The sequence below is a fragment of the Leucopleurus acutus genome (assembly GCF_964270905.1).
Source record: "Leucopleurus acutus genome assembly, chromosome: 5".
In the NCBI taxonomy this organism is placed as follows: domain Eukaryota; kingdom Metazoa; phylum Chordata; class Mammalia; order Artiodactyla; family Delphinidae; genus Leucopleurus; species Leucopleurus acutus.
Window position 1 is genome coordinate 10,118,172 of NC_139147.1, and position 27,156 is coordinate 10,145,327.

General features: G+C 42.8%; 1 protein-coding gene across 2 annotated transcripts in view; it reads left to right on the top strand.

Moving 5' to 3' along the window:
• Positions 1-23,196: 23,196 nt before the first annotated feature.
• Positions 23,197-27,156, top strand: part of RUNX1 (RUNX family transcription factor 1) — a 244,110-nt gene continuing 240,150 nt past the window's right edge. Inside the window, exons 1-2 of one of the 2 annotated variants that reach the window (XM_082840576.1) lie at positions 23,197-23,596; positions 23,722-23,838. In XM_082840576.1, the coding sequence (XP_082696702.1) occupies positions 23,781-23,838 (58 nt within the window). In that variant the 5' untranslated portion in view covers positions 23,197-23,596; positions 23,722-23,780. Of the gene's footprint in view, positions 23,839-27,156 lie in introns of both variants that reach the window. The other variant, XM_082840575.1, reaches the window with a different exon arrangement.

Genomic DNA, 27,156 nt, shown 5'->3' on the forward strand with positions numbered 1-27,156 from the left:
TCTCACAAATTATATAGCCTGTTCTGAATAGAAGTGACTGTGTGTATGAGGCCTTGTGTATATTTAAATAAACTGAATATTCTACAGTAAGAATGATTGATGACAAACGGGGAGAAGGATGTATATTTGGCTGAACCTGGAAGAAGCTACAGGCAGAAATGAAGGGATTGGAACCCACTGGGAACTAACCAAGCAGGAGTGGCAGCTGGTTGTCTTTCTGAAATATGTAATCTGCTGGCAAACAAAACCAGTTAACTGAACTCTGATTAAGGGGCTCTTTCCTCTCAGTTCATACTAAACATTTGAGGATTTGTTCACACTTCACATAAGATTCTAAGTAAAATGGAAAAGACATCTATAAAAATGAAAATGCTCATTCTAAAATAAATCAGTGGGCTCTGTCTAGGAAGGAAAAATATTACCTAAAAAGACACCAAAGTTATGCTGTCTATGGGGTCCATTTCTGCTACAGAAACCCTTAACATGATCTATTCATCCAGAGATAAAGGCGTCTCAGGGATTTGTTTAAGACTTGGCTGGATGTCCCTGGTTTTGCTCACCCTGATGCTTCCTGAAGGCTTAGGCCACGGGGCTGGATGATGAAGAATGGGTGATAGTGGTTGTCTGTGGCCTCTTCATCTCAGCCAATGGGACTGGCTATTTCAAAATTGTATTTAGCTTACCATTGGACCTTTGGGATGATGTCATCTTAACTCACTGGGAGGAAGTTTGTTGCTACCAGTTTCTGAATTAATCAGTTCCTCTCTTAGTGAAGTAACAGATTTCACATCAAGTAATTGAAGAGCTAAACATTTGAAGTCAAGGTAGCCACCCCCAGCATTTTTCAAACCATCTCTTTTTGGTCAAAGAGTCTCCTTCTCACACCTTCTTTTATTAGTATTACCAATATATTTTTTAATCATAGTGGTTAATTTTTAATTATGGAAAGATAACATGAGACATTCAAAACCTTCTGCCATGCCTATATTTGTCTTTTCAAACTGCCCCAGCATTCCAGAAGCAATTTTAAATATCTTCAGTAATGCACTGTGTTATTTGAGATTTACTTTTAGAAACTGGACACCTCCAAAGTTCACAGCTAAACATGGGAATTTATGAAAACAACAGGAAGTTCTATTGGTTATTCAATGGTCACTTTTGTCCCTTGCTCCTTATGGAAAAGATGTCCTTTGCTCAGAAATTTTTAATTTTATAATTTTTATTCAGATCTCATACTTACAAATGCCAGCTTCATGCCCTGGCACAGCACAAAGGTAAAATCTTTGCTCCCTTGTAGGTGAAGTATATCAAGTAATTATCTTCCCTAAGGTGAAGAATTTGGGAATTCCAATGTCAGAATTTTAAGAACCCTAGGATAGGTCACTAGTTTTCTATAGCTAACGACTACAAAATAAATGCAACATGTTTATATAGGACAGTGGTTTCTACACTGTATCTGCGATTATAATTTTTTTTAACTAGATATAGGTAAGTTCTGAAAGGACCCTCTCCAAGCCCTTCTGCATCTTGTTAATTTGGAGCCAGGAAATGAGTGTCATCCCTTTCTGAGCCTGCTTTGAAACCATCACTCAGGACTCTGCCTGTTTTAATAAGAAAACAACTATAAAGAGATTCTCTTAATTCACTTAAAAAAATTCTGACCTCTATTCAAGAAGTGAAAGTCCCTTCCTTGCTCTAGTATTCAAATTATTTCCTTGAAAGGTGATGATTTGAAATCAGGGAAATCATTTGCTCTTTACCCACTGAAGAGCTTAACCCTCGTGCTTCTCAACTGGTCTGTATCACAAGCCATAAAGCACAGAGTTAACCAGAAGTGAGCAAAACCCTTCCGTGGTTTAGGCTGGATAAGCTCACCAGAAAAGTGGCCTTTACAAACAAACTTGGTTTTGTAAAACAAAGATGGGAGCTCCTTAGCCGTCCAAGGAACCCCATCAAAAGCAGGAATTGGGCATCTGCTTCCTGTATTTTTCTCACTGGCAGGTCAACCCCACCCGGCTTCCCTACCTAATCTCCCTTGCCTGTCTTTGCGCGACCATTGCGAGCCTAAAGTAGAAATCGTTTTGTCTGTGTGTAGTGGAAAACCAAGTTTAAACAGGATGTTGGGGATCAGGACGGCTGACCCAGAACATGGGCCAGGGCAGACATGAAAGCACGAGAGTTTCATTCACAAAGGTTTCCTGGGACCAGCTCTTTCTCAGCCTAAACAGAGTCACGCACAGGCTGGCCCCAATGCTCCCACACTGCTCCCAGAGAGGACACGATGGCTTTGAACGTCCTGCAGAGCTGCAGCCTCTGTGGATGGCAGCCCTGAGCACAACTGGGAGTAATTACCAGTTGGAGAGCATGCTCCTTGCAAAGCCAGCCCTTCTGCCAGCTACTACCCTTGCAGAGCAGGAGGGAAGGAACACAGGCTGTCCCACGCCTACTTGTTTTCTTTCCTTTCAGTGGGACAGTTTCAACTGATTTTGATTACCCTGGCGCCAAATAAATGAAAACATTTCATAGACATATAATCATCCATCACTGTGAAGAAAGGAAAAATGTTTCACGTTCAGTATGTTTATAAATACATTTAATGAAAAAAGGACATTGCTGTCTTTCCTCCACTACTTCGCTGCTGCTGTTGGCCAGATAGTTCAGCTCTGGGATCCCCCCCCAGAGACCCTACCACCCTCCCAGCAGACAGTTCACCCTGACAGCACAATGGCACTCCAAGGAAGTCAAGAGAATGACCCACTCCTCCAAGGTCACCTTCTAAACTCTAGCCCCTCTGCCAAGACAGGAGAGAGACAGGGAGCTAGGAAAAGGTAAGCGGCTTGTACATTAGGAAGGCAAAAGCCAGCCTTGTTTTTCCCCCTTCTAGCTTAAGTCAGTCCCAGCAAGTGAAGCAGCTCCATTTCAAAGGAATTAATGATTGTATGTGCAGAAATGGTACAGCCTTTGCCTTTGGGTCTGGTTATAAATGAATGGCAGGTTGAACTTCATATAGTGTGTGAGTTATGTCAATGCCAAGAAGAGGGGAAAAAAAAAAACGTGGGTTTGCATGTCCCGTTGTTTTACATACAAGGTGTAATGCCATTTAAGCTAATTTGGGATTTAGGATTTATACAGGCAGTGATAAATCTTTTGGAGAATCCAGAAGAGTGACAAATTCTCTCTAACCTCTCTCTCAGGCTGGCGAGGTCTTTTACTTTGGGGTCCCACGTGCTCTCGGGCACCATAAATGCCCATGGAGCCTCTCAAGAGGCCTCAGTTGCAGACTAAGAGGCAACTTAGTTGGGAAAGTACAATGGGGGCCGTTCCCTACACATATGAAATCAGTGTTGGTCTTCTTTCCCCTAAATGTCATTTCTTGCGATGTGTCAAATATTTGCATTCACACTTGGCTAATAAACAGGGACAGACCCCTGGGGTATGTAAGAGACTCCCTAAAAGTCATTTATGCAAAATGCATCTCTATTTTAATCACAAGGGATGACACAAGAGGGGGAAATCCATCCATTCAGATACAATCGGCCCAGAGCTCTGTATCTGTATCCTTGGATTATGTAATCACCCATAGAGAGGGTGGACTGTATTCATTGAACTGGACCATTTCATAAGAGACTTGAGCATTCGTGGATTTTGGTATCCATGGGGGCTCCTGGAACCAATCCTCTGCGGATACCGAGGGACAACTGTTTTCAATATCACCAGAGACTATTTCTCACATCAACAAAGTCCATAAAAATCATCCTAGTCAGCAATAAAGAGGGACAGTCTGTGACACAAAATCTGGAAGAGGAGAAGTTGTGACTTTATTTTTTTTAAGAGCTTGTTAATCCTTCAAGCAGGAACAGATAGAGAAGTCGGATGTTCTGTATGCCGCCCTCCTTCAGTGTGGGAGCCACCCAGGGCAGGAACACATGCCTATACTTTGGAAGGTGAGGGTTACAGCAGCAGATGTAGAAATTTTCTGCATTTCAGGTGGGCTCCTGTTGACACCTTGTACACTACGTAGGACCATCCCCGATTCTCAGGAGGCATCAGATCCAGGCCTGGAAGAAAGTGAAGAAATGCTGCTTAAAGAAGTTTACACATTCTTTGTGGGTGCTCTTCAGAATTTGTTAATAACTTGAATTGTCGGAAGGCTTCTCAGCCTCAAATAAAATAACAGCAATGACGATTCACACATGCATTGAGATTTATAATTTACGAAGCAATTTGGCGTGTGTTTTTCCATTGGATTCCCCTAACAACCTTGAGGAGATGAGGAACTGTGATTAAGGACATGACATGACATGATGAGATATGACATGTTCGTGGTCCAGCATCTATGGAAAGGGCAGGGACTTTGAATCAGCTGCTCCACCTTTGCCCTTCTTCCCATTTCATGACACCATTCATTTTTATTTATTTATTCTAGTTGTGGCAAATTGATTTCTAAGATGGTCACAATTCTTCACTCATCCTGTGGACCCATCCTTTATAATGTGACTCTGCAGCTCTTCCCATCAAGAGATGCAGCCTACTTCCCTACCCCTTGAATGGTGCCTGGCCTGGTCACTTGCTTTGGCCAATAGAATATAGTAGAATTGACTGCTTGTCATTTCCCAGCTTAGACCTCTAGAGGCAATATGTGTTTCTGCTTGCTTTCTGCCCCTTCTACCTCCATGGGAACCTGCCTAGACTGGTGTCCTAGAGGACAGGAGACCATGTAGAAGACAGTCTGGCTATCCCAGCCAACTCCCAACCAGTAAGAGAGCCCAGCCAAGATGAGTAGAGCTGACCACCCAACCTGCAGCTGACAGAAGATGCATGAGTGAGCCCCACTGACTCACAGACCAAGAACGTTGATAAATGTTCATTGTTAAATGCACTCAGGATTGGAGGATATTTTTAATTCAGCATGATTTAGCAATAGATAATGGACACACTGGTCAACAAAAAGTGATGGGCCCCTACCACTTTCTAAATCCTAAAGGTACCATAGCAATGATTGAGACAGGCCCTTTGCACTCCAAGTATTACAGTCTGTCAGGGAAGATAAGGTGTGGGCATTGGTAGCTAGGGTGGTACACAATATTAATTGCATGAGTGGTTAAAAAATGCCCATGGTACTTGGAGGAAGGAAAGATTTCATGGTCATTTTGAATGACCTCACAGACAATCTAGTTAACTCCTAATCATCCCCTTCCCTTGTTGAGCAAGATCTAAAATGACCTAATGCATCCTATGTTTTACAAAAACAAGGACACTTGCAGGCCTAGGCATGGTCAACTTATGTTATTCCTGAAAAAAATGTTATTTAAATCTCCAAAGGGAACATATGACCTCTTTGTAGTATAATTGAACATCTTATAAATAACTCATATTGTGGAGACAAGAAAGACAATAAAATTTGGAAACTACCTCCTACAAACCCTCTGAACTTGAGTGAAAATATTTCTACTAACCTCAAGCAAAAGATCCCAGCGCCAATCTACAAAGCATGTAAAATTTGAATTCCTGTTGAAGTAAATCTTCTCTTTCCTAATCTTAGCTGATTCTTGGATTAAGAATAAAAACAAAGAGTAAGGTTGAAGGCATGGAATACTCCAAGCACCATTAGGTAGTGAGGACGTGTGCAGCATTTGGAGTCAGACTACCTAGGTTTGAAACCCTGGCTCCCCCACTTTCTATCTGTGTAGTCTTGGAAATTACTTAGTCTCTTTATACCTCAGTTTTCCCATCTGTAAAATGGGGATAAATATGGGGTTGTAAGAATTAAATGAGTGTAAAGCACTTAGCAAGGGGGGTCAACCAATGACAGTTGCTAGTCTAATTAGTAAACTCAATGAATTCCATTGTTGATGAAATCTAGATGTCACATGTCACATGTCATGATGTGTCAAAGATATATCAAGTGTTTTCCTATTATTTCTTCATTTTTAATTTTTTTATAAAGGGAGATTTTTTAAGTTATCAAAGGTTATTAATTTGACAATTAAAATAAATAGAATCATTTCTTTCCTTTTCTGTTCATACAAAGAAAACTTTCCAAGTGAAAATATGGTCACCAGAGAAAAAAATTATTTCTTGTTATTATTATTACTTTATATCTTTTTAGTCTAGCTCCTTACTTTGGTTGAGATGCAAAACTCCAATTGTCGATCTTTACATGAAATGTTAGGTTTCTTTGTTTTAGAGTTTAGACCTATGAAAAGATTTTAGAACTTATTAAAAGCAGAGTCATTTGGCAGTTAATAACATATGTGATATACCCAGGATCCTGGAAAAAGTGACAGTTTAAGGAATTTTACTCCCTTATTCCTGGACCCCAGTGTGTATAACATTCCAAGTGCAAGTGGATGACAAGGGAAAAGAAATAGAAGACTGAACCCGTGATCTGGAAAGTTCTAGCCCGACACTAAAGTCAACCAGAAATATGTTTGCAGTGTTTATCACCTGAATGTTTTTTGGAAGGAAAAAAATTATCTTCTTCTCCAAAAAAATAATGGGGTGGTGAAACCTGGAGAGGTTTTGGTTACCCTAGATATCTGCCCAGAAGAGAAAAGTTACTGAGGTGTGAATAGCCAATAAGAGGTAAATAACAGTATTGAGGAGATAGAGGGGACACTTGTGAAGAGATTATTTTAATTAAAGGCAGTGTTTATCTTGGAAAGCTAAGGAGGGAGGGATGTGATTTAGGTTGTAACACTTATAAAGGTTACTAGTTAGGGCACCACTAAGCCAATACCAGCTCATAAAATATTGTAACTAGGGTCTAGGGCTTGAAGTGGAGGGTAGGTAGTAAAAGCCAAATATAGCGTTACTTTACACAGCATATAATAAATGTCTAGAATTCTACATGTCTTAAAACAAATTGTTTCCACTCTTTTGATAAGCACCTGAGGACAGGAGCCCTGCCTTATGCATTTCTGAACTGTCTCTCTGCTTCTCCCAGCACTTAGCCCAGAAAGTAACATAGACTGGGTGTTATCAAAAGGTCTGTTAAGTGAAAGAATGGTGCAGTTAGATCAATGCATGAGTGGTGGACCCATAATAATTTAGTAAGGAGACAAGAGTGGTTCTGGATGCAACCCTTACTTTTTAGTACGTGAAACTTATACTCTTTCTATAATAATCAATCAACTAACAAAAAAGCCATAGTTGACTTCAGAGAAAGAGAGAAAACCATGAGTTAGGTGAGTATTGGTTGGAGCCAATATATCAGTCAGGACGGACTAGATTATGGCCCAAAACTACCCAAATCTCAGTGGTTTACGACCACAGAGACTGAGTTCTTGCCCATGTTGCTTGCCAGCTACACATTGGCTGTGGCTCTGCCCTTTGTCTGCTGAAAAACAGCCCCAGCCAAGACGCTGCCAGGCTCAGGGCAGACGGAGTTGTGAAGGATGGGACATGTGCTGGTGAGGCACCAAGGAACCCAGAGGACACTCTTGACAAGAACCTGGTCTAACCATCCAATAGGATAACTCTGATTTCTAGTTTGGTGGTGGTAAATGTGCTTTCTACATGTTCTGAAAGATGGCTCATATCACTGATGCCATTCTGATAATTTTTAAAGAATTTCTTAAAGGAAGAAATTATTTTTATTGTATAGCACAGGGAACTATACTTAATATCTTATAATAACCTATAATGGAAGAGAATCTGAAAAAGTATATATATGTATATATATATATACACACACATATATAACTGAATCACTTTGCTGTGCACCTGAAACCAACACAACATTGGAAATTAACTATACTTCAATTAAAATAATAAATAAATAAATAAATCAAAGAAATGCTTTTGACATCTCGGGACCCACCAAGAATGTGGCAAATAAAAACAATTCCTTAAACCATTTACTATCGTAGGAGGGCTCATGAGCATAAAAGCCCATCTGCCCAGCCTTCCGCTAATAGGTTTGAGAGGTAATAGCTTCTCCCTTTCTCCATCATTTCTGCAACACGTCCCACAGATAGCACACTAATTAGCATTGAATAGCGACTCAACGATACCACCAAGTAAGGGCTGATAAGTACCCCGTACTTAGCGTGTGCCAAGGGTTCTTCTAAGTGCTCCATAGGCATTAACGCATGTAGTCCTCACAATACCCTATGAGGTAAGAAATATTATTACTGTCATCTCACAACAGCCATATGAAGGGAGTAATGATATTATCCCCATTTTTCAGATAAGAAAGCCAGATCACAGGTTAGTTAGGTTGCTTGCCCAAGGACGCAGAGCTAGTAAGTGGCTGAGCTGGGAGGCAAACTCAGGCAGTGTAGCCCCGAAGTTCACATCCATAACCTCTATTCTAGACTGCCTTGCCCCAGAACTTCAATGGGACAGGCATTTTTGTCTATTTTGCTCACTACAGCGGTGCCTGGCACACAGAATGTGTTGAATAAAGGCTTGTTGAATGAATGGAAATTTCAGTCCCTGAGCTGTGAAATGGAGATGATGTTTTCAATCCCCCGTCTGTACCCCTCACCTCTCCCCATCCATTTCCTAATGTCCTTTTGGGATTTTTCTGTCAAAGTCATACCTTGGGGGAAAAAAAAGAGATCCATTTTTCCTTTTAACAATTTCACAATTAAGTGTTTCATAGATGACTAGTTATGTCCTGCTTCTTCCCCTTTATTAAAGTTTTCCCAGCACTGTGCATGATCTGCACCAGTTGTTTACTCAAAATAAATCAGGAGAATATCTTCCTAAGTTCCCCATATTTGGCAACACTGAAGTCAGCTGTCCCAGGACAGAAGTGGGAGGGAGTCCTAGACTCAGATCCGGAGCCTGGCCACTGCAAGGGGCCCCCAGCGCCACGAGGAAGGTCAGGAGCCCGCAGCAGCCCCATCCTCCTAAAGATGGCTTTTGTTTTTTGAGCATTTGCAGCCCGCTCATGGTGGTTGGTAATTGCTGAGTTCATTGTGTGCCTTTGGTCTCTCAGGTGTATTTCCTAAACCAACATAAAAGGAAAATGATAAGGGCAAGTGCACGGAGGTGTTTATGTTTTCAGCTCTATTGCTTAAGACCAAAAACAAAAGTTAGTGCAGATGGAAGGGTGCAAGATTATGAGGCTGACTACAATGGAGACCCAAACCTCTCCTTGTAGAATGTGCCTTGCCCCCAGCTGTCGTCCACCTCCATTTAGTGGGGCTGCCACATAGCAATTAGTACACCTGGGTTCTCCTTTGGAAAAGGAACAGAGAAGAGCAATGCCACAATGAGTCCTCCTGGACAAGAAAGCAGGTGAGTCCAGCATGGAAAAAAACAAGGTAAATGATCCCTTTGGCCATTGTTTCTTTACTGTTGGACAAACCACTGGCAAGGTGAGCTTGGTTTTAAACACTCCTCCTGGGCCTTGAAAGGGCTGCAAGAAAGGGGAAAACAAAAATCCACCCTAGCCTGCTGAGCTTGAAGTCCACTGGCATATTCTATTATCTTCTCCTGTATGCTTAAATTTACTCCCAAAAGCTTCCTGCTTCTTAGATGATATGTATATAGATCCATATCTCACATCTTGACCATCAGTGAGGACTGCCATGTAAAATACAGGACACCCAGTTAAATTTGAATGTCGGTTAAACAGTGAATAGTTCTTTACTAGAAGTATGTCCCATGCAATAGTTGGGACATATTAAACACTTATGCATTTTTTCCTATTTAATTCAAAGATAACAATGCATCTTTTTTTGTTTTCTTTTGCTAAATCTGGCAACCCTATCAGATTGCATCACAGAAGCGTAGAGATGAACTTGAACTTGAAAGTAAGTGATAAGCCAAAAATATGTTTCTCCCATAAGGTTAGGGCTTGAAGTACAGTGAAACCACCTAGTTGTTCCAGATGTTTTCAGTCCATCCTAAAAGAGAGAATGAGCTAAATTTTATTTACTCACGGAGTGAGGGATATGAATAATGATGGAAATCTTGGAGTTAAAAGGTACCTATTTCAATAGGTGAAGCGTTCTGAATCTAGAAGAACCCATCACTTCCTTCTCATCACCGTAATAACCAGGTCCCAGGTAGTCCAGGGACAGCATGGCACAGGGAGCATAATTGTCAACATGGAGTCATTCCTCCATCTTTTACTGTCAATTTCCACTGGCATATCTGAAAAGGGAGTACTGGGGGGCACGCTGATCCCAAAGGATAAAACAATTTAATCAGCATGTTTTTGTAGGTTCATCTTATTGACCTGGGAGCTAGAAGCCCAAGAGGCTGTTGGTGAATCCTTGAGGAGATCCAAGGAGAAGATAGGTATTGTGTAGGATTAATCACAAGTAGCAACATATTTATAGTTCAGGCATCAAACAATATAACATCTGCATGTTAAGATGCTGCACAAAAAGATAAATCATTGACTCATCATTGAATCAGTTATCTCCTCTAGGTCTACCCTCTGTGTGGTCTACTAGTTACAGGAACAGGGAACATCGAAAGATAATGGTTGAGTTTGCTCGCACATTGGTGGCCAAGTAAGGACAGATCATAAAGTGAAATCAGTACCCTGGATTCGTGTGTGTGTGTGTGTGTGTGTGTGTGTGTGTGTGTGTGCGCAAGCACACATGCACACATGCTTATCTGAGTGTGTGGGTCTATCTAATTTTTGAAACAAAATGTATTACAAGATAACCTATCCTGGAAAAAAATCTTAAATTTCACTTTTCTCAACTTAAGATAGAACTCCAGATTCTTCTGTAAGCAAGGAAAAAGTATAGACTACCATGTAAGGTGCAGCCAAAGTCAGAAACTTTCTGAAGAATCATTTTTCTGGGTGGTCTTCTGATTTCTTCCAATTATCATAGAAATAATAAAGATTTAGTAAATGCCTATCAAGTAATAAGTACTATTTTAATTGTGTCGCACATGGAGGTAAAGGAAACTTCTCGGGAATCTCAAGCCATAAGATATACTCCACTGACCCAATTACCTAAAGGCAGTATCTATACAGGCAGACCTCAGAGATACTGAGGGCTCAGCTGCAGACCATCACAATAAATCAAATATTGCAATAGAGTGAGTCACATGAATTTTTTGGTGTCCCAGTGCATATACAAAAGTTATGTTTACAGTAAGCTGTAGTCTCTTGAGTGTGCAATAGCGTTACGTCTAAAAAACAATGTACACACACTAAAAAATACTTTATTGCTAAAAAATGCTAACCATCATCTGAGCCTTCAGAGAGTCATAAATTTTTGTAGCTGTCACGTGAGAGATCACTTATCACAGATCACCATAACAAGTAAAATAACAAGGAAAAGGTTTGAAAGATGGCAAGAATTACCAAAATGTGACACAGAGACACAAAGTGATTAAATGCTGTTGGAAAATTATACTGTTAGACTTGCTTGATGCAGAGTTGCCTCAAACCTTCAATTTTTAAAAACTGAAATATCAGCTAAGTGCAATAAATGGAAGCACAATTAAATGAGGTATGCCTGTCCAGATCGGGCTGTATCTACTTTAAACTGACGAAGCCAGCTTTGCTAAGGGGAATAAAAAATAATTAATAAATAAATCCCACTCCTACTTACCCCGGAGCTTTGCAAATCAATATACAAGGGTCCCACCGTGGATATAATCAGTTATTTTGGACACAAAGAATTCATTGGGTCCAATCATAAAAACCACTTGACTTTTCTTTATTGTGGTAAAATATACATATTCATTATTCTTTTTATTGAAATACAGTTAATTTCCAGTAATGTGTTAGTTTCAGGTATACAGCAAAGTTATTTGGTTATATATACATATAAAATCGAATCACTTTTTTGATTCTTTTCCACTATAGTTTATTACAAGATATTGAATATAGTTTCCTATGCTATACAGTAAACCCTCATTGTTTATCTATTTTATATATAGTAGTATGCACCTGTAAATCCCATACTCCTAATTTATTCCTCTCCCCACCTTCCCCTTTGGTAGCCATAAGTTTGTTTTCTATGTCTGGGAGTCTGTTTCTGTTTTGCAAATAAGTTCATTTCTGTTATTTTTTAGATTCCACATATAAGTGATATCATGTAATATTTGCCTTTTTCTGTCTAACTTACTTCACTTAGTATGATATTGTCTAGGTCCATCCCTGTTGCTGCCATTATTATATATATACATCACTTCTTCTTTATCCATTCATCTGTCAATGGACACTTAGGTTGCTTCCATGTCTTGGCTATTGTAAATAGTGCTGCTATGAACATTTGGGTGCCTGTATCTTTTCAAATTAGAGTTTTTGTCTTTTCTGTATATATGCCCAAGAGTGGGTTGGCAGGATCATATGGTAACTCTATTTTTAGTTTTTTAAGGAAACTCCATACTGTTTCCATAGTGGCTGCACCAATTTACATTCTGACCAACAGCATAGAGGGGTTCCCTTTCTCTGCAACCGCTCCAGTGTTTATTATTTGTAGACTTTCTGATGATGGCCATTCTGACCCGTGTGAGGTGGTACCTCACTGTAGTTTGGATTTGCATTTCTCTCTAATAATTAGCGATGTTGAGGATCTTTTCATATGCCTGTTGGCCATGTGTATGTCTTCTTTGGAGAAATGTCTATTTAGTTTTTCTGCCCATTTTTTACTTGGGTTGTTTGTTTTTCTTGTCATTGAGTTGTATGAGCTCTTTGTCTGTTTTGGAAATTAAGCCCTTGTCAGTTGCATCGTTTGCAAATATTTTCTCCCAGTCTGTAGGTCGTCATTTCATTTTGTTTTCACATTTATCATTTTAACCATAAGTGTATAATCCAGTGGCATTTACAGTTATTCTCATAATGTTGTGCAACCATAACCACTATCCATCTCCAGATTTTTCATTTTCCCAAACTGAAACTCTATACGCATTCAAAAATGACTCCCCAATTCCCCTTCCTCTCAGTCCCTGGTAACGACTACTCTATTTGTTGTCTCTGAATTTGACTACCCTGGGTACTTCACATAAGTGAAATCATACAATATATGTCTTTTCATGTCTGGTTTATTTCAGTTAGCATGATGTTTTCAAGGTCCATCCATATTGTAATACATATCAAAGGTCATTTCTTTTTATGACGTAGTCCATTGTCTGGATATTCCATTGTCTGGATAAACCACAGTTTGTTTATCCATTCATCCACTGATGGACACTTTGCATTGTTTCCACCTTGTGAAAAGCCACTTGAGTCTTTGTCTTTCACTGTCCTTTTAAATCTGTTTAGTGTGAGTGACCCTTTTCCTGATCCTCATGTAGATGACAAAAGTCATAGGGACCCTCTACATTGTATACAGAGTCCCAAATAACCAAAACTGCAAACTTGCTTAGACGCCCATGGCCGCAGGTGAAGCCCATTGGGCTGACTGCTTCGGTGGTTAATGGAGTGTGGTCCAACTCCTTTCTTCTTACAGCCTAGCATTTGTCTGTCCACCTCCAGCTTTTGGTAGCTGAGGCTCCTCACAGGGCAGTGCTTGGGAAGGCGAAGGGAGTGAGGGAGAGCGATCAGGAGGCACTTACTTATCAGCCACTGCTGTAAGTGGCTTGGCTCTCTCGGCCTTATAGATGTTTGATGTGGATGGTTTCTCTGGGTGCAATTTTGTGGGTTCTACATTGGGCTCTCTCATCAGGCTCCTTCCGCTATGTCCTTCTCTCTAGGCTCTTGGCCCCCAATCTATCTCAATTCCTTCTCCCAGGGATTCACACCATAACCTCTTTGGGGTTGAAATCTTTTTACCTGGGCAGCCCAACCCTGGGCAGAATCCCTTTTAAAATAGTGCCAACATCCTCAGATTCCATATCTGAGGCATCTTGGAGTGGATTGCTGGAAATTCTTAATGCAGCCCCCAACCTACCTTGCAAGAGGTCACTCGCTCTCCCAGGGGTGACTCAAGGCCCAGACTGAGGGACACATGATCCCTGTATGGTCCAACTCAAACCCCCTCACTAAATTTGTTATCTCAAGTGACAAACTCTCTCCTAGGCCTTGACCACTTTGGTGTGGGGAAAGGAGTGGGGTAGTCACACCTCAAAACCCTCTCCTAAAACCTTCCTCTTTAATGACCACTCTTGACTCATTATATCCTCACTGGGGATCGGTTGTCCAGGTGGATCTTGGACACCTCTTTGGAAGTTTACACGTGGTACATGGCTCACCCCTCACTCTGACATGGAATATCCATTATATCTTGGTCACATGGGTGACCACCAAAGTAGAGGGTCCATCTCTTTGAAGGGTCCCCTCATTTGCCCCATGACAGCTCATCTCAAACATACCCTCAAAGTCTAGCCATTTTGTGGGATGCAGCAGCAAGCACTACTCAAAGTCTTTCTTTGGATGCACTTTCTCTCCCTGTATATGCTCTATAAACACTTCTTTTGAATTGAATTGAAACAGAAAAAGCCATATAACCAACTTAGATATATTGGGACACACAGAAACGTGTAATAATATAATTTCATATTAGCTTTCCATTCAAGCAAACGAGGAGCTGCTTGTTTGCATAATAGCAAAATTGGATGTCACCCTTCTGTGTAGTCTGAGGAGGCATCACAAAGGAAAAGATCTCAAGTGGATCCTACTTGTCAAATCTGTTGATTTTCCCAACGTTTTTATTTGTCTGGTCTCTCTCTTTTCCACATCTAACTCTGCATACCATCCATCTCTTGAAAGTTCTTCCTTCCTTGGCTTGTACCAAGCTTCTTTTACTCTGTCCTCCTTCTCTTGCCCTCTTCCTCTGGCTCCTGTCTCCTCCCACTCCCTTCTTACGTGGATTCCCCATCTTCAGCTTTCTATTTTCTTTCACCTTGAAAATTTACTGATTCTGCCTGATTATCTCAGCCAGCAGCTCAGCACTGCTCTTTCTGCATCTCTACCTCTTCTACAACAAAAACTTCTTCCATAATGATGCAACGTTGCAAACCACCCCAAAACTATGGCTTCTAACAACCACCATGTGTTACAGCTCATGTGCCTATAGGGAGGCTGGGCAGTTGTGCTGGTCATGGCTGGGTTTGGCTGGTCAGTTCTTCTGGGTTAGGTGGAGCTCGTTAAGTATCTGATAATCAGCTGACTACTGGCTGATATAGGATGGCCTCAGCTGGGACAATTGCACTCTTCCATGTGTTTCTCTTTCCAGTGCACCAGCCCAGGTGTTCAAGTATGCAAGCACTTTCCCGAGCCTCTGCTTCCATCAACTTGTTACTGTCCCATTGGCCAAAGCAAGTCATAAGGCTGAGCTCAGGGTCAGAGTGGGAGGGGACCAAGTTACAGGGCAAAGGGCATGATTCCCCAGCCTCTTGTCTTAATATAGCCTCATATCCATCGATCCACCTGTCTGTCCATCTGTCCATCCATCCATCCATCCATTCATTCAAAATGTTTCCACATACCAAGCATAATGATAGATGCTGAAGATACATTAATGACCAAAAATAGTCAAGACCCTACTCTCAAAAGTCAACAGATGAACCAAATAACCAGAGGTACCACTGCCAGATCAATTTGCCAAAAGCTCCAATTTCAGTCCATCACTTTCCTGGTCCAAAGCTTTTGACAGCTCCCCATTGTATACAGAATAAAAGCAAACTCCTTATCCTGGCCTTTGTCGTCCCCTTTACCTGGCCCAGGCTTTTTCTTTCTAGATAAAACCAGAGTTCTTCTCTGGTCCCCTTCACCACCAGGCTAGGCTTCTCACTATCTCCCAAGCAGGTTGAGTTTATTTCTGATCTGCTTTTGGCCTCAGAGCTCTGCTGCATCTGTCCTTTTATCTATGAAAAATGTACGTGTCTGGTGAAACAAAATGAAACCCATACCTGCCAAGGTCCAGCTCAGGACTCCACTATTCCAAGGCTACAGGCTTTTCAGCCACAGAGTTTCTTCCTGACTCAGACACCACCCTCTGCCCAGCCAGTGGTCTATGCTCAGTTTTGTGAGCCAGACCCAGGGTCTGGACTAGGGTGAGACAAGTGAGGCACCTAGGGTGCAAAATTTAAGGAAGCACTCACTTCTAGGATTCTGCAAGTTTAGGGTTAAATATTGCATCCTGGGAGCCTCACTCACTTCTCCCCAGTCCCAGCCCTGGCCATACCTGTCATTTTGGTATTTGCTATTCATTTTGTTTCTTATGTAAATGGTTCATAAGATTGTAAACCTTCTTCTGAGCAGGACCAAGTCTGCCTCGCTGGAGGTTCGGAAATACTCAGTGAAACAACAAGGGTTGCGGGGAAAGCGAGGTGTTCCTGATAATTGGTAAAGCCCAGGGAAAAGATTGGAAGAGGCAAAGAATGAAGGGATAAAGGGGCAATTGGATAATTCTGCCAAAGACGAAGACAAGTGAATTCATGTTGTTATAAGAGTTAAAGGCAAACAACACTGCCATGATATAGAACATCCTTGGGAGGTGCACTGCTCACTGGATGTAGAGAAGCATAAAAATTAGGAGTCTGAGGGGGTCAGAGGGAGGGTCCAGATGTAAATTCATATAGATGGAAAAAACTCACATAGATGGGGAGGCCTGAGTTTTTGGGTGATACATACATACTTGGCTATGGCCATAGCCAAGATAAGGGGTCAGGAGAAAGGAGGCCCATCACATCATGGAAATGTTGTGATTTTAAAAGGAACAGTCAGAAGGGCAATGATGGGTTCCTGTTTAACAAAGATAAGACTAATGGTTACCGGGGACGGGGGAAGGGTAGGGGGGAGGGATAGATTGGGAGGTTGGGATTGACATGTACACACTGCTATATTTAAAATAGATAACCAGGGACTTCCCTGGTGGTCCAGTGGTTAAGAATTTACCTTCCAATACCGGGGATGTGGGTTCAATCCATGGTCAGGGAACTAAGGTCCCACATGCCGAGGGACAACAAAGCCCACGTGCCACAACTAGAGAACATGCGCATCGCAACTAAGACCCGACGCAGCCAAAAATAAATAAATAAACAAAACGAAATATTAAAAGATAAAATAAAATAGATGAACAGCAAGGACCTACTGTAAAATAAATAAATAAATATAAGCGAATTAAAAAAAAAGACAAAGACAGAGCAGGAAAAGGTTAAAGGTCACCCACAAAATTTGGTAAAGTGCATGCTCCTGAAAGTCTTTTCATAGACAATGACAGTAATGTAGATATAAGAAACAATATTCTCAAAGAGCTCAAAAATTTTTTAAGAGCCCCAGATGACTTGGGTATAATTCCAGACCTTTCAACATTCATTAGATTGATTTTCTGAAACCCCTTAATGTCTGTTGGACAACTACTTTGAGTTTCAGTAAGTTCTGGAGTCTCAGTTCACACCATGAAGACCATGCGGGCAAAAGCTAATGTCTTGAGTCTCCATTTTCAATATAAATTTGAGAATTATAAACAAGCATTGGTAAAATCTGAAAAAGCACAGGGAAACAAACTCAGGATAATACCTCTGTAACAACTGAAGGCCATTAAAGCTCTGATGTGGCCTGCAAGCAAAGATCGTTGATTGCCCTCTGATGATGGAAACCCAAATGAACGCTCCTCTGTTTTACTTCTCAGTAATCTTTTAGTTCCACTAATGCTTTCCAGTCCTGGAAATTTCCTTATCCCGCAAGGAATATTATCTCAGATATAAGTCCTATGTGGGAAGCAATATCTTCAATAAAATCTCTACATGTATATGTATATCTTAAGACCCCGGGTCCCAGTGGTAATGTTCTATGACTGGCCATTCACAGGCAGTCCCAGAGGCTGAGGGAGTCATGGTCTGATAGTTGTATGTAGCAGAGTGGCATAAAGTGATACTTCGGTTTCTTCCTTCTGCTTTGAGTAAACTAAAAACTTGAGAAGAAGATGAAATCAGAACCAGAACATGAACAAGACTTTTCTTCCTGCCCTCCTTCCAGAAATCCAGCCAGTGTCTGAACTGGCCATAGGAGGGGAAGGGAATTTAAGGAGAAGGAAATTAAAATACACACCACAAATTTTAAGTGTGATATGCTGTTTTCTCAATAGAGTTGACGTTTTTTTCATTTTGACATTTTGAGGTTCTGTAAGAATTTGCAGCCTGCATCTGTAAGGCTGAATGATATTCTTCCAAAAGAACATTTAATGCAATAATTAAGTGATGAGCACTAAGGATTTCTTTCCGCAGAGGAGATTTTCAACTCATTCTTACCCAGACCTCTAATTTAGGGGGCTAATGCCATGTCTTTAGGACACCTGGCAAATGCACGTATTAAAATTCACATATTGCATTTTTCCATATTGAAACATCAACCACAGATCTCTCTTATTCCATTCAAACCCGCTTTGCATAGTCCAAAAATTACTGATCCTCACAGCACCCCAGTGAAAAAGGTAGTGTTATGCTTCAGTTTCTAAAGAGTTATATGGAAGTTTGTTAATTTGCCTACCACCAGGAAAATAAGCAGCAATTACAGTAAAATTCAAAAGTTCCTGAGGGGCTTTCCTGGTGGCACAGTGGTTGAGGGTCCGCCTGCCGATGCAGGGGACGCGGGTTTGTGCCCCGGTCCGGGAGGATCCCACATGTCGCGGAGCGGTTGGGCCTGTGAGCCATGGCCGCTGGGCCGGAGCCTGTGCTCCGCAATAGGAGAGGCCACAGCAGTGAGAGGCCCGCGTACTGCACAAAAAAAAAAAAAAAAAAAAAAAAAAAAAAAAAGTTCCTGAGGCCAGGTGCTTTGCTCAGACTGGGGATACGGCTCACTCTTTGCCACACAAACTGCATTGTTGACTCCACCATTTAAGCAATATGAATTCTGGCTTCTCTCACTCAGAATAATTTTAGTTTCCTCATTTCCCTTAGCTTTCCCTGCCTGGATCTCATGCTAAAATTAACCTCAAGGTTGGAGGAACTGGAAAGTTCAGTACCAACCAGAAATGTTTTCCATCTTCTGACCAAACCTCAAATACTGAGCATTCTAACATTCAAGGAGGGTTTGTTGGAGTTTCTCAGCTTTACCCTCCTGGTTTCAAATGGCACCAGAAGCAGAAGAGCCAAAATGCTCTAAGGAGAAACTATTCTAAGCAAGATTCCTGGCCCAAGGCAGGCCTGAGAGGATCCAGATGCATCTGAAAGAAGTAGCCAAACTCCTGGGTGCCTATGGAAATGGGACCTCTAGACTCTGGATGGTTTGGCGGTTACAAGCGGGTACAGTGTAAGGCTGGGTCCTTTCTTCTGGACCAGAGCGCGGGTGTGACAGCGGCAAGGCCATGACTGGAGAGCAGAGGCAGGCAACCGGTGGCCAGGAGGACAGTCCACCATGGGACTCCTAAGACCACCTGCAATGTTGTGATGTGCTGGAGGAACTCTCAGGGTGAATGTGCTTCCAAAGTGCAAGCTAGGTGAAAACTGAGAGTCTCATGCCCCTGGAGGAAAAAGAAGCCTTCCGTTTACATGCATGGGGCTGTCGGCCTGGCAGCGGGAGGGCACGGGAACCTCCTACACTGTGTGTCTGTCAAGCCTCAGACTGCAAACGTGACCCTAACCCAACACTTGAGCCAAGAGTGACAATCCAAGAAATCTCAGTCTTGGAGGACATGAACCATGCCTCTTGGCGGTGTCTGCTGTCTAGAAATATCCAGGGTTTACAAAATTACGCCAAGGTAGCAAGGTAGAAAAGTCAGACCTTTCAGAAAGTTCCAAGGAAAAAAAGCGATCTCAAAGAATGTAGAAAATTATCATATTCTTTCTTTACCAAATTCCTACATTTTCAAGGCTTCTCTCTGAGCTACCTTTCTCAGAGTTTAATGTGTGTAGGAATGCCCTGGGAAATCTTATAAAGCTACTGGATTCTGGTTCAGTGGGCCTGCGGGGGAGCCCAAGGTTCTGACTCCTAACAAATTCCTGTGTAACGTTAGTAATGCGGGTCCACAGGCCATTCTTGGAGTAGCGAAGTAGTTTAAAGTCTTATATTTGAAACATTGGTCATTAAACAGCTTTTTATACCATTAGACGGCTTTCATTTGTTGGGTTGGTTTCAATGCATTTTTTTAAAAAATCCGATTTTCCTATTTCCCCATTGAGCAATACATCTTCATCTAGGGAAGGTTAAGAAATAAATACTGAAACTCTTGCCTGACTATAAAACAAAGTCTTACATTTGAATTGTACTTTTATCCAGAGGGGCTTGTGCATAAGATAGATGTGCCCCACCGGGGACGCCACCACGAGGGTCCAGGAGAGAAAACCTTTAACGTTTGGGCCTGCAGAGCTCTCCAGTTGTTTTAAAATCTAGGATTTGCCAAGAGCAGATTATATTCCTTCCATGAAGCTCTGACGTCTATGTCCCAGTTTAAAAATTATCACTGAGGTTATTATCAGCATGGCATGGAAGTTTCTGGATAGCACCTCTGTTGGAACACAAAGATTTAGAAAATAATGGAAACGTGTGCCGCGGAGAGATTATTTACAAGAGATTATTTACTTGTCCTCCTGGGATTTTAGACTATATACAGTTGGCGGGGGGGGGATCTTCTTTGCCTCCGTTTTATGGCCAGAGAATGTTCTTAACCATAAACACGTTCAGAGACAGTGTACGGTAATCATGGAATGAAAAAGCCTAACAGAATGTTTGGATTGGATTGGACCGCACACAGAAGCCTATACATTAATTATGAGGTTACACAAATGTGCATCTTCCCACCTTGGCCAGTATTTTTATAGAACCGTTAAAAATGACACCTGATGGGAGCATATGTATATGTATAACTGATTCACTTTGTTATAAAGCAGAAACTAACACACCATTGTAAAGCAATTATACCCCAATAAAGATGTTAAAAAAAAAAAAGACACCTGAGCATATTTGCCCCCCTAATAGAAGCTGTAGACAAACTGAGCGGGGATGAAAACTGCCATTCAATTACTCTGCAAAGCCACAGCTGCTGTAGCCGCTTGGGTAAAATTCCCAAGCCAGCAGCCCAGAGTCTGAGTTACTTGAAGGAAGTAGGACAGAGGGTGTGGGGTCAGTGCACAAACTTAAAGAATCCCGAACGGTTCTAGCTGAGATACAGTCGAGTATCCCCCTAGGCGGTTCACTGATGACACACGTGTCCTTTCGTCTTGGGCTCCTAAGGAAGAGAGAAGGCCAAGTTCACCACCAGCTGGGCGAGTCTTTATTATCGTCATGACTTGGAGGATGCCCAGAAAAACCCCAACTGTGGCCTCAGCGAGCCGTCAAGTTCTGTTGTTGGTTGTCACGTCAGATAACCCGGAGAAAGGCAGCTCAGGGCCGGCGTGCAGGCCTTCAGACTCTGCCCCCTGGTGCCCCATGGAAACCCCAGCCCAGATGATTACAGCAAACCTCGAGGCCACAGCAAATCCCAGCCTTACTGTGATCTCTAAACTTGACCTGTCCTACGAAGACCCCATGGGAAAGATACGTATTTGGCTCCAACTAGGCCCACAGAGGAAAGCCAAGAATTTGGGCATTTAACTGACACATCCAAACCCTCCCCTCAAGCATCTGGACACGTAAGGCTAGAATCATCTGGGGAGTTCCTAAAATGAGATAGCCAAAGGATTTAGCTGCATCACCACTCGAATTTCTAAGTCGTTATTAACTCTCAGCCGACTCTGAAGTGACAGCTGCATGTTACAGCGTGGAGCTCCTAGGATCCTGCCAGCCAGTATTCAGTGTGGCAGAGAGAAAAGAACCTGATATGGGGTTTAACCAGCCGCGACTTTATCAGGGAGCCCAGAAACATACTGTTAATTATATTCACAGAGGATTTTCATTGAGAGTTCTACGCAACACGCATGACATTGAGATCTTCATAAACTTCATAAAAGAAATACACACATTATTACTCTTTGAAATATTAATGAGGTGTCAACTTTTGCCAAGCTAACGTCACACGAGTCTGGGAGAAAGCAGTCTCTCGAGTTTCAATTCCTGCTCATGTCAAAACAGGAGTTAGTAAAAATCATGTCTATTCCTTCTAAAAACCCTGCGCCATGGCCTTTGAATGTGTTATCCCTGGTGCGGGGGACGCAATTGAAAAGATGAAGGGAAAACCTCAGGAGCTGTCCTGATAGTACAGACTTTACAGAGTGCCTTTGCCGGCTATCACAGACCAGCTTGGAACCCAGGGTTGGCATTTTAAAACCTCTTGTCTCATAGTTTCTCTTGACCGTGTGCATTGAAACTATATGCAGAATGCCGTGGATGACGTATGTGGAACAGAGCAAAAGAAATAAAGTCATTAATGGGGAAAGGGGATGCTTATTTTGGAACTTCAGATCAATATTTGATTTGTTAGTAGGTAAAACCAATGGGCAGGAAAAATAAATAAATATGTGTGCGCCCAGGATGGCTGGCCCACGTGCAAAATTAGCCTATTTTTAGCACTTCCAAGCTGGCATGTCTTCTTCCTAAGGTAGAGGATGAGCTGTATAATATTCTTTCATCAGCCTTTCGCTCTGGAGGATCACCGCCTCTGGTTCCTCTATCTTTCGTGAGGTCTTCTAAATGCTCTCCAAGTTCAGTTACGGTAGTCCTGGGCTGAGTTTTACCTAGAGGTATAAATTAGCCTACTGATTTGAGTTGAAAAGGCAATGCAGCGATCTTTCATGGGTGAGAACAAAAAGTAAACAGTTGCCAGATAGCCACTGCTTGGATCCAAAATACAGAATCTCTCTTTTCTTTGTTTTCCTTTAGCTTCCTAAGTTACATGTGTGTGTATGTGTGTGTAAGAGAGTACTATAATTTTATCTCTTTATTGAAAAGATGTCCAGTTAGCAGGAAGAAAACCACAAACTTTTGGTTTTATTAAAAGGGTCTTTTGATCACAAAATTAAAATGCTTTCCTTTTTGCAGGTTTTAAAATACCAGTAAGTTGCTAGACCCCCTTAGGGGTCAGACTCTCATCAAAACATTTCCTTCTAGTTTTTGTTTTTTTTTTTCCTTTCCTAGTTTCACTTATGCCGTGATCGTCTTTACCAAGGGCTGAATTCTCCTGAGCCAGTGCCCAGCATCTTAAATGATGAGGTCCACATCCTGTCTGAGCAGCAGCCCCATGCTAGGGTTGAATTACTATTGAATAAGCAGCAATGAAATCTTTATCAAAATAATCAGGAGTTCCCAAAACCACAAATAACAACAACAGGACTCAAGTTGTACCAAATCAGCAAAGACCATTGATAAAATAAGAGACTGAGTCACTTTCTTCTACAGTCCTCTCTCTCTCTCTCTCTCTCTCTCTCTCTCTCTCTCTTGCAAAGTCTACTCGGCTATTGTCTTGCACCACCCGGGGGGAGGGCAGGTGGAGGGAAGGAAGGGCATTGCTCAGAAAGTTAAAAAAAAAAAAAAAAAGAATTGACATCACTGAAGTCACATGATTGGCAAGAACCAATTAAGATGGGCTGTGGAAAGGGGAACAGTTAAATTTGTAATTTGGGTTGTGTGAAAACTTCTTTGGGCCTCATAAACAACCACAGAACCACAAGTTGGGTAGCCTGGCAGTGTCAGAAGTCTGAGCCCGGCATAGTGGTCAGTAAGCAGGACGAATCACACTGACTGCAAACCACAGGGTTTCGCAGAGTTCTGAACATCATCAACCCACAGCCAAGACGCCGCTTTTTTTTTTTTTTTTAATCTTTACCAATTTGAATACTTGTCTTCGCAAAGGTACATTCTTTTTCATAAGGCTCAGGGAGCCCCAGAGGCGTCGAGGGGGGAGAAAAGGAGCTGTAGGAAACCATGGTTGGGGGTGAGGTTAAAACAGTGACCTTTCTTGGGTTTTCGTTCTTAAGGTAAAAGAAATCATTGAATCCCCCGCCTTCAGAAGAAGGTACCTTTTCAGGAGGAAGCGATGGCTTCAGACAGCATATTTGAGTCATTTCCTTCATACCCACAGTGCTTCATGAGAGGTGAGTACGCTCTGGGCTTTTCATATCTACTTTTGCTCAGCGTTGCTGGTAATGAAGTGGCAGCCTGTTGTAACTTGGTGCAGAGAGAGCCCCTGCCGGTGCCCTGTCTGTCTGGGATAGGAGGAATTCAGACTCGGGCATATGATTTCAAGACTATTGGATTACTTCTTCATCAGATGGCCACTCTTCAGAAATGTTCTCATAAATACTTAGTTGAGCTGTTGAAGGGTTCAGTCGGTGGGTGAGAACTTTGTCAAGTGCAAGTGAGTTGGGCTGCTCCTGATTAAAATCCTAGAGATTAGAACGTTTGCAGGAAGCTCTCTGGGTTTTCTTCGGTTGCCCCTTGCCTGGGATGACTGTGGCTGAGTTGTTCTGCGCTGGGCGTGCAATATGCCCCACATGCCAGCCTGTCCCGGGCTTCAGTGGGCTCGTGCACGGCCAGCCAGGAGGGCCGGTGCCAGCGTAGGGCAGAGGCGGAGGTAGGCTCACAGCCCGGGCGGGAACAGCAGGGACCAAGTAGCAAGTCAGTTGTCTCCAAAAGGCAGAGAGAACAGGAGCTGGGCAGACTTGTGTAGGTCGAAAGCCCTAGGATGGGGCCATGCTGGGTTATTCCTTGCAGCCTCAGTGCAAAGAGGCAGCCGGCTTCTTCTGAGAGAGAAAGAAAGCAAAGGGTACAGAGGTTTCTCTCGCCAAGAGCAATGAAAAAGTTGCCCAAGTCAAGCGTTTGTGGCAGCTGAAGTCATTAGATTACCCGTTTCCTAATAGGAGCAGCTACTGTGGGATACCTGTCTGCATTTTTGCAACCAGCTTCTTGAAATACACAGAGCTGGGGTTGAGCTCTGAGTGTATGAGTACGTGTGTGTGCATGTGCGTTCTGTGTATCTTTGCTGGGAATATAGGGCCGCGCCTAAACCAACACAAATAATAACAGAGAAATGTCACGGAGGCATTGCCGTGTGCCAGGGCAAGCACTCTGACCAGTGCCTGCGGAGTGTGGCTTCATAGTTTGGCAGAGCTGGGATGGAGTGGGATGGATGGGATGGGGAAATAATTAATTTTCTGGCTACAAACTCTCGCGCGCACCCAAATAGTATCTGTGACTCATTATTTATTCATCAAGCCAAGTGAGCCGAAGAATGTAGAGGGCTGCCAGCCACTTTGTCACAACAAACGCTATTGTGGATGTCACAGAGCCTCTATGTTTCCGGGTCTCTGAAATTTAAACACTTGACAAAGATCTGTGTGTGTGTGTGTGTGTGTGTGTGTGTGTGTGTGTGTGTGTGTGTGTGCTGGGGGACAGTAGGATTTCAGACGGAGAAGAAAGCAAGTCATTAACCGATTCAAAGCTTCAAATTAAAGGGTTTTCGAGTGCTTCTTTACTGGCAGCTGAGGACATTTTAGTGAAGTTGAATCATGCGATGCATATGAGTCACACATCCTCGCGGCGATGGGCCGAAACGCCGGCCACTGGTGAGAAGCTGTGGACGGCTCTCGCTGCATTTCCTCTAGGCCGCTAACAAGCAAGGAAGCAATATTTGTAGAATAACAGACAAAAAAAAAAAAAAGATCTTCCTGCTTCGACGCTGCTTTCAATACCCCCTCCAAACAATGATTGTTTCCTATTCTATCAACTCAGGAAGGCAGGTTCAGGAAAGTTTTCAACATTCCACTGGGTAATAGATTGGATTTCTGTGTGCAGTGCTGGCCTGCCTTCTGTCCTTACTGGTCGGACAACAGAGATAATGAGGGGACCCGGTGACCTGCTCAGATGCCGGGAAAGACAGGGAGCTCAGCCTCTAACGCAGCCCCACAGCCTCTGTGTCCCCAGGACAGCCACCAGCCCGCCCCAGGTTAGGAACCAGTGGCAGTTAGCTTTCAAGGGAGCAAAATGGAGTGGACCCCAGGACCCCAAGCAAGACCTAGAAGGGCTTGTGGGAAAAGGTCTTTTCACTCCTTCCTCTCCAAGGAACTCGGGGCCTCTCATAATCTCTAACTCAAGAATATAATATTGAGATTGAATTTCAGAGAATCAAAGTGAAATCTTGGCCATTTTCACAGCTCACTTTATCTAGGTGATTTGTCAAGCCAAGGGTTTACATTGTCTGCGTTAGCTGTCCACACCACTCATCTGAGCTGGAAAGGTGGCAGAATGTCATGGCATTTGGTGCTATGTGGGTAGTGCCTCAGAGTGTGATGCTAGAAGAATCGCCCTCCTCTCTAACAAAGTGTTCTCCCCAGTGTTGGTACCCCTGTTTCCCCAGCCCGGCCATCAGCGGCTCCCAGCACTGTGGTCATTTCTCACTGCCTGTGATTTAAAGTGTCTGTGCCCTCCCCAGCTGCAGCTCCGAGCGAGCAGGGAAAACATTTTGTTTTGTTCCTGGGATGGTCTTTTATCAGTGCATGCAATTCTCACAGGAGGAAACCCGTAACTCATTTTTAGCAAGATACCCATGTGGAAATGGAGGGGAAAAAGAAGCGTGGCGCCCAGCAAACCATTGTTCCCTTCTGTGTGACAAGGCAAGCGAGAGTCTGAGAGCCTGGCATGCAAAACAAGTGTGGTCTACCACAGAGAAGGCCGCTCTCTTTCTGTCCCACTGCACCGGCTTCTCACTGAATGTGCTCAGGCAAGAAGACGAGGTGTGGTTGAAATTCCCTTGCATGATTCCACGTGGTTCACGGCGTGAAGTCTCTGCAGGACCCAAACTTGGGTCTCCTGGAGAGGTACCACGTGTGGGCCCTCAGAGCTGCGGTAGGCTTAGAGAGGAAGAGCATCGGCACGTATGTTTTTGCAAAATGCCTCAGGTAGCCTTGTTCTTAGAAGTGGCTTAGTGGTCTATGCAAAGCCTGAATGCTAATATGCCTCCGAGTTCCTAGAACCACAGGTAAAAATCTCGGCGGGGCTGACTCTCCGCTGTCTTCTCGAGGCATCTCTCAAAAGGAATTGCAGGATCCAAGGCTGCACGTGTGAAGCGTGCTTCTCTGTGAGCCTTGGTTTGCCACTTTTTTCAGAGAAATATTTATGAAGGCATTTCTGGCTCTGCTGAAGTTTTAAGATCACAGAAAGCCGTCGATTTAACTGGGTATCGGACACTGTGTGAAAACTGTATTAGTTTGCTAGGGCTGCCGTAACAAACTACCACGGACTGGGGTGGTTTGTCTCATGATCCTGGAAGTCAGAAATCTCATGGTGAATCCTGGTGTAGCTTTGTTTTTTGGAAGGTTTCAAGGTGTCAGGAGGTCGGTTTCTTCTGAGGCTTCTTTCTTTGGCTTGTAGAAGGCCATCTTCTCCATGTCCTCAGACGGTCTTCCTTTGTATTT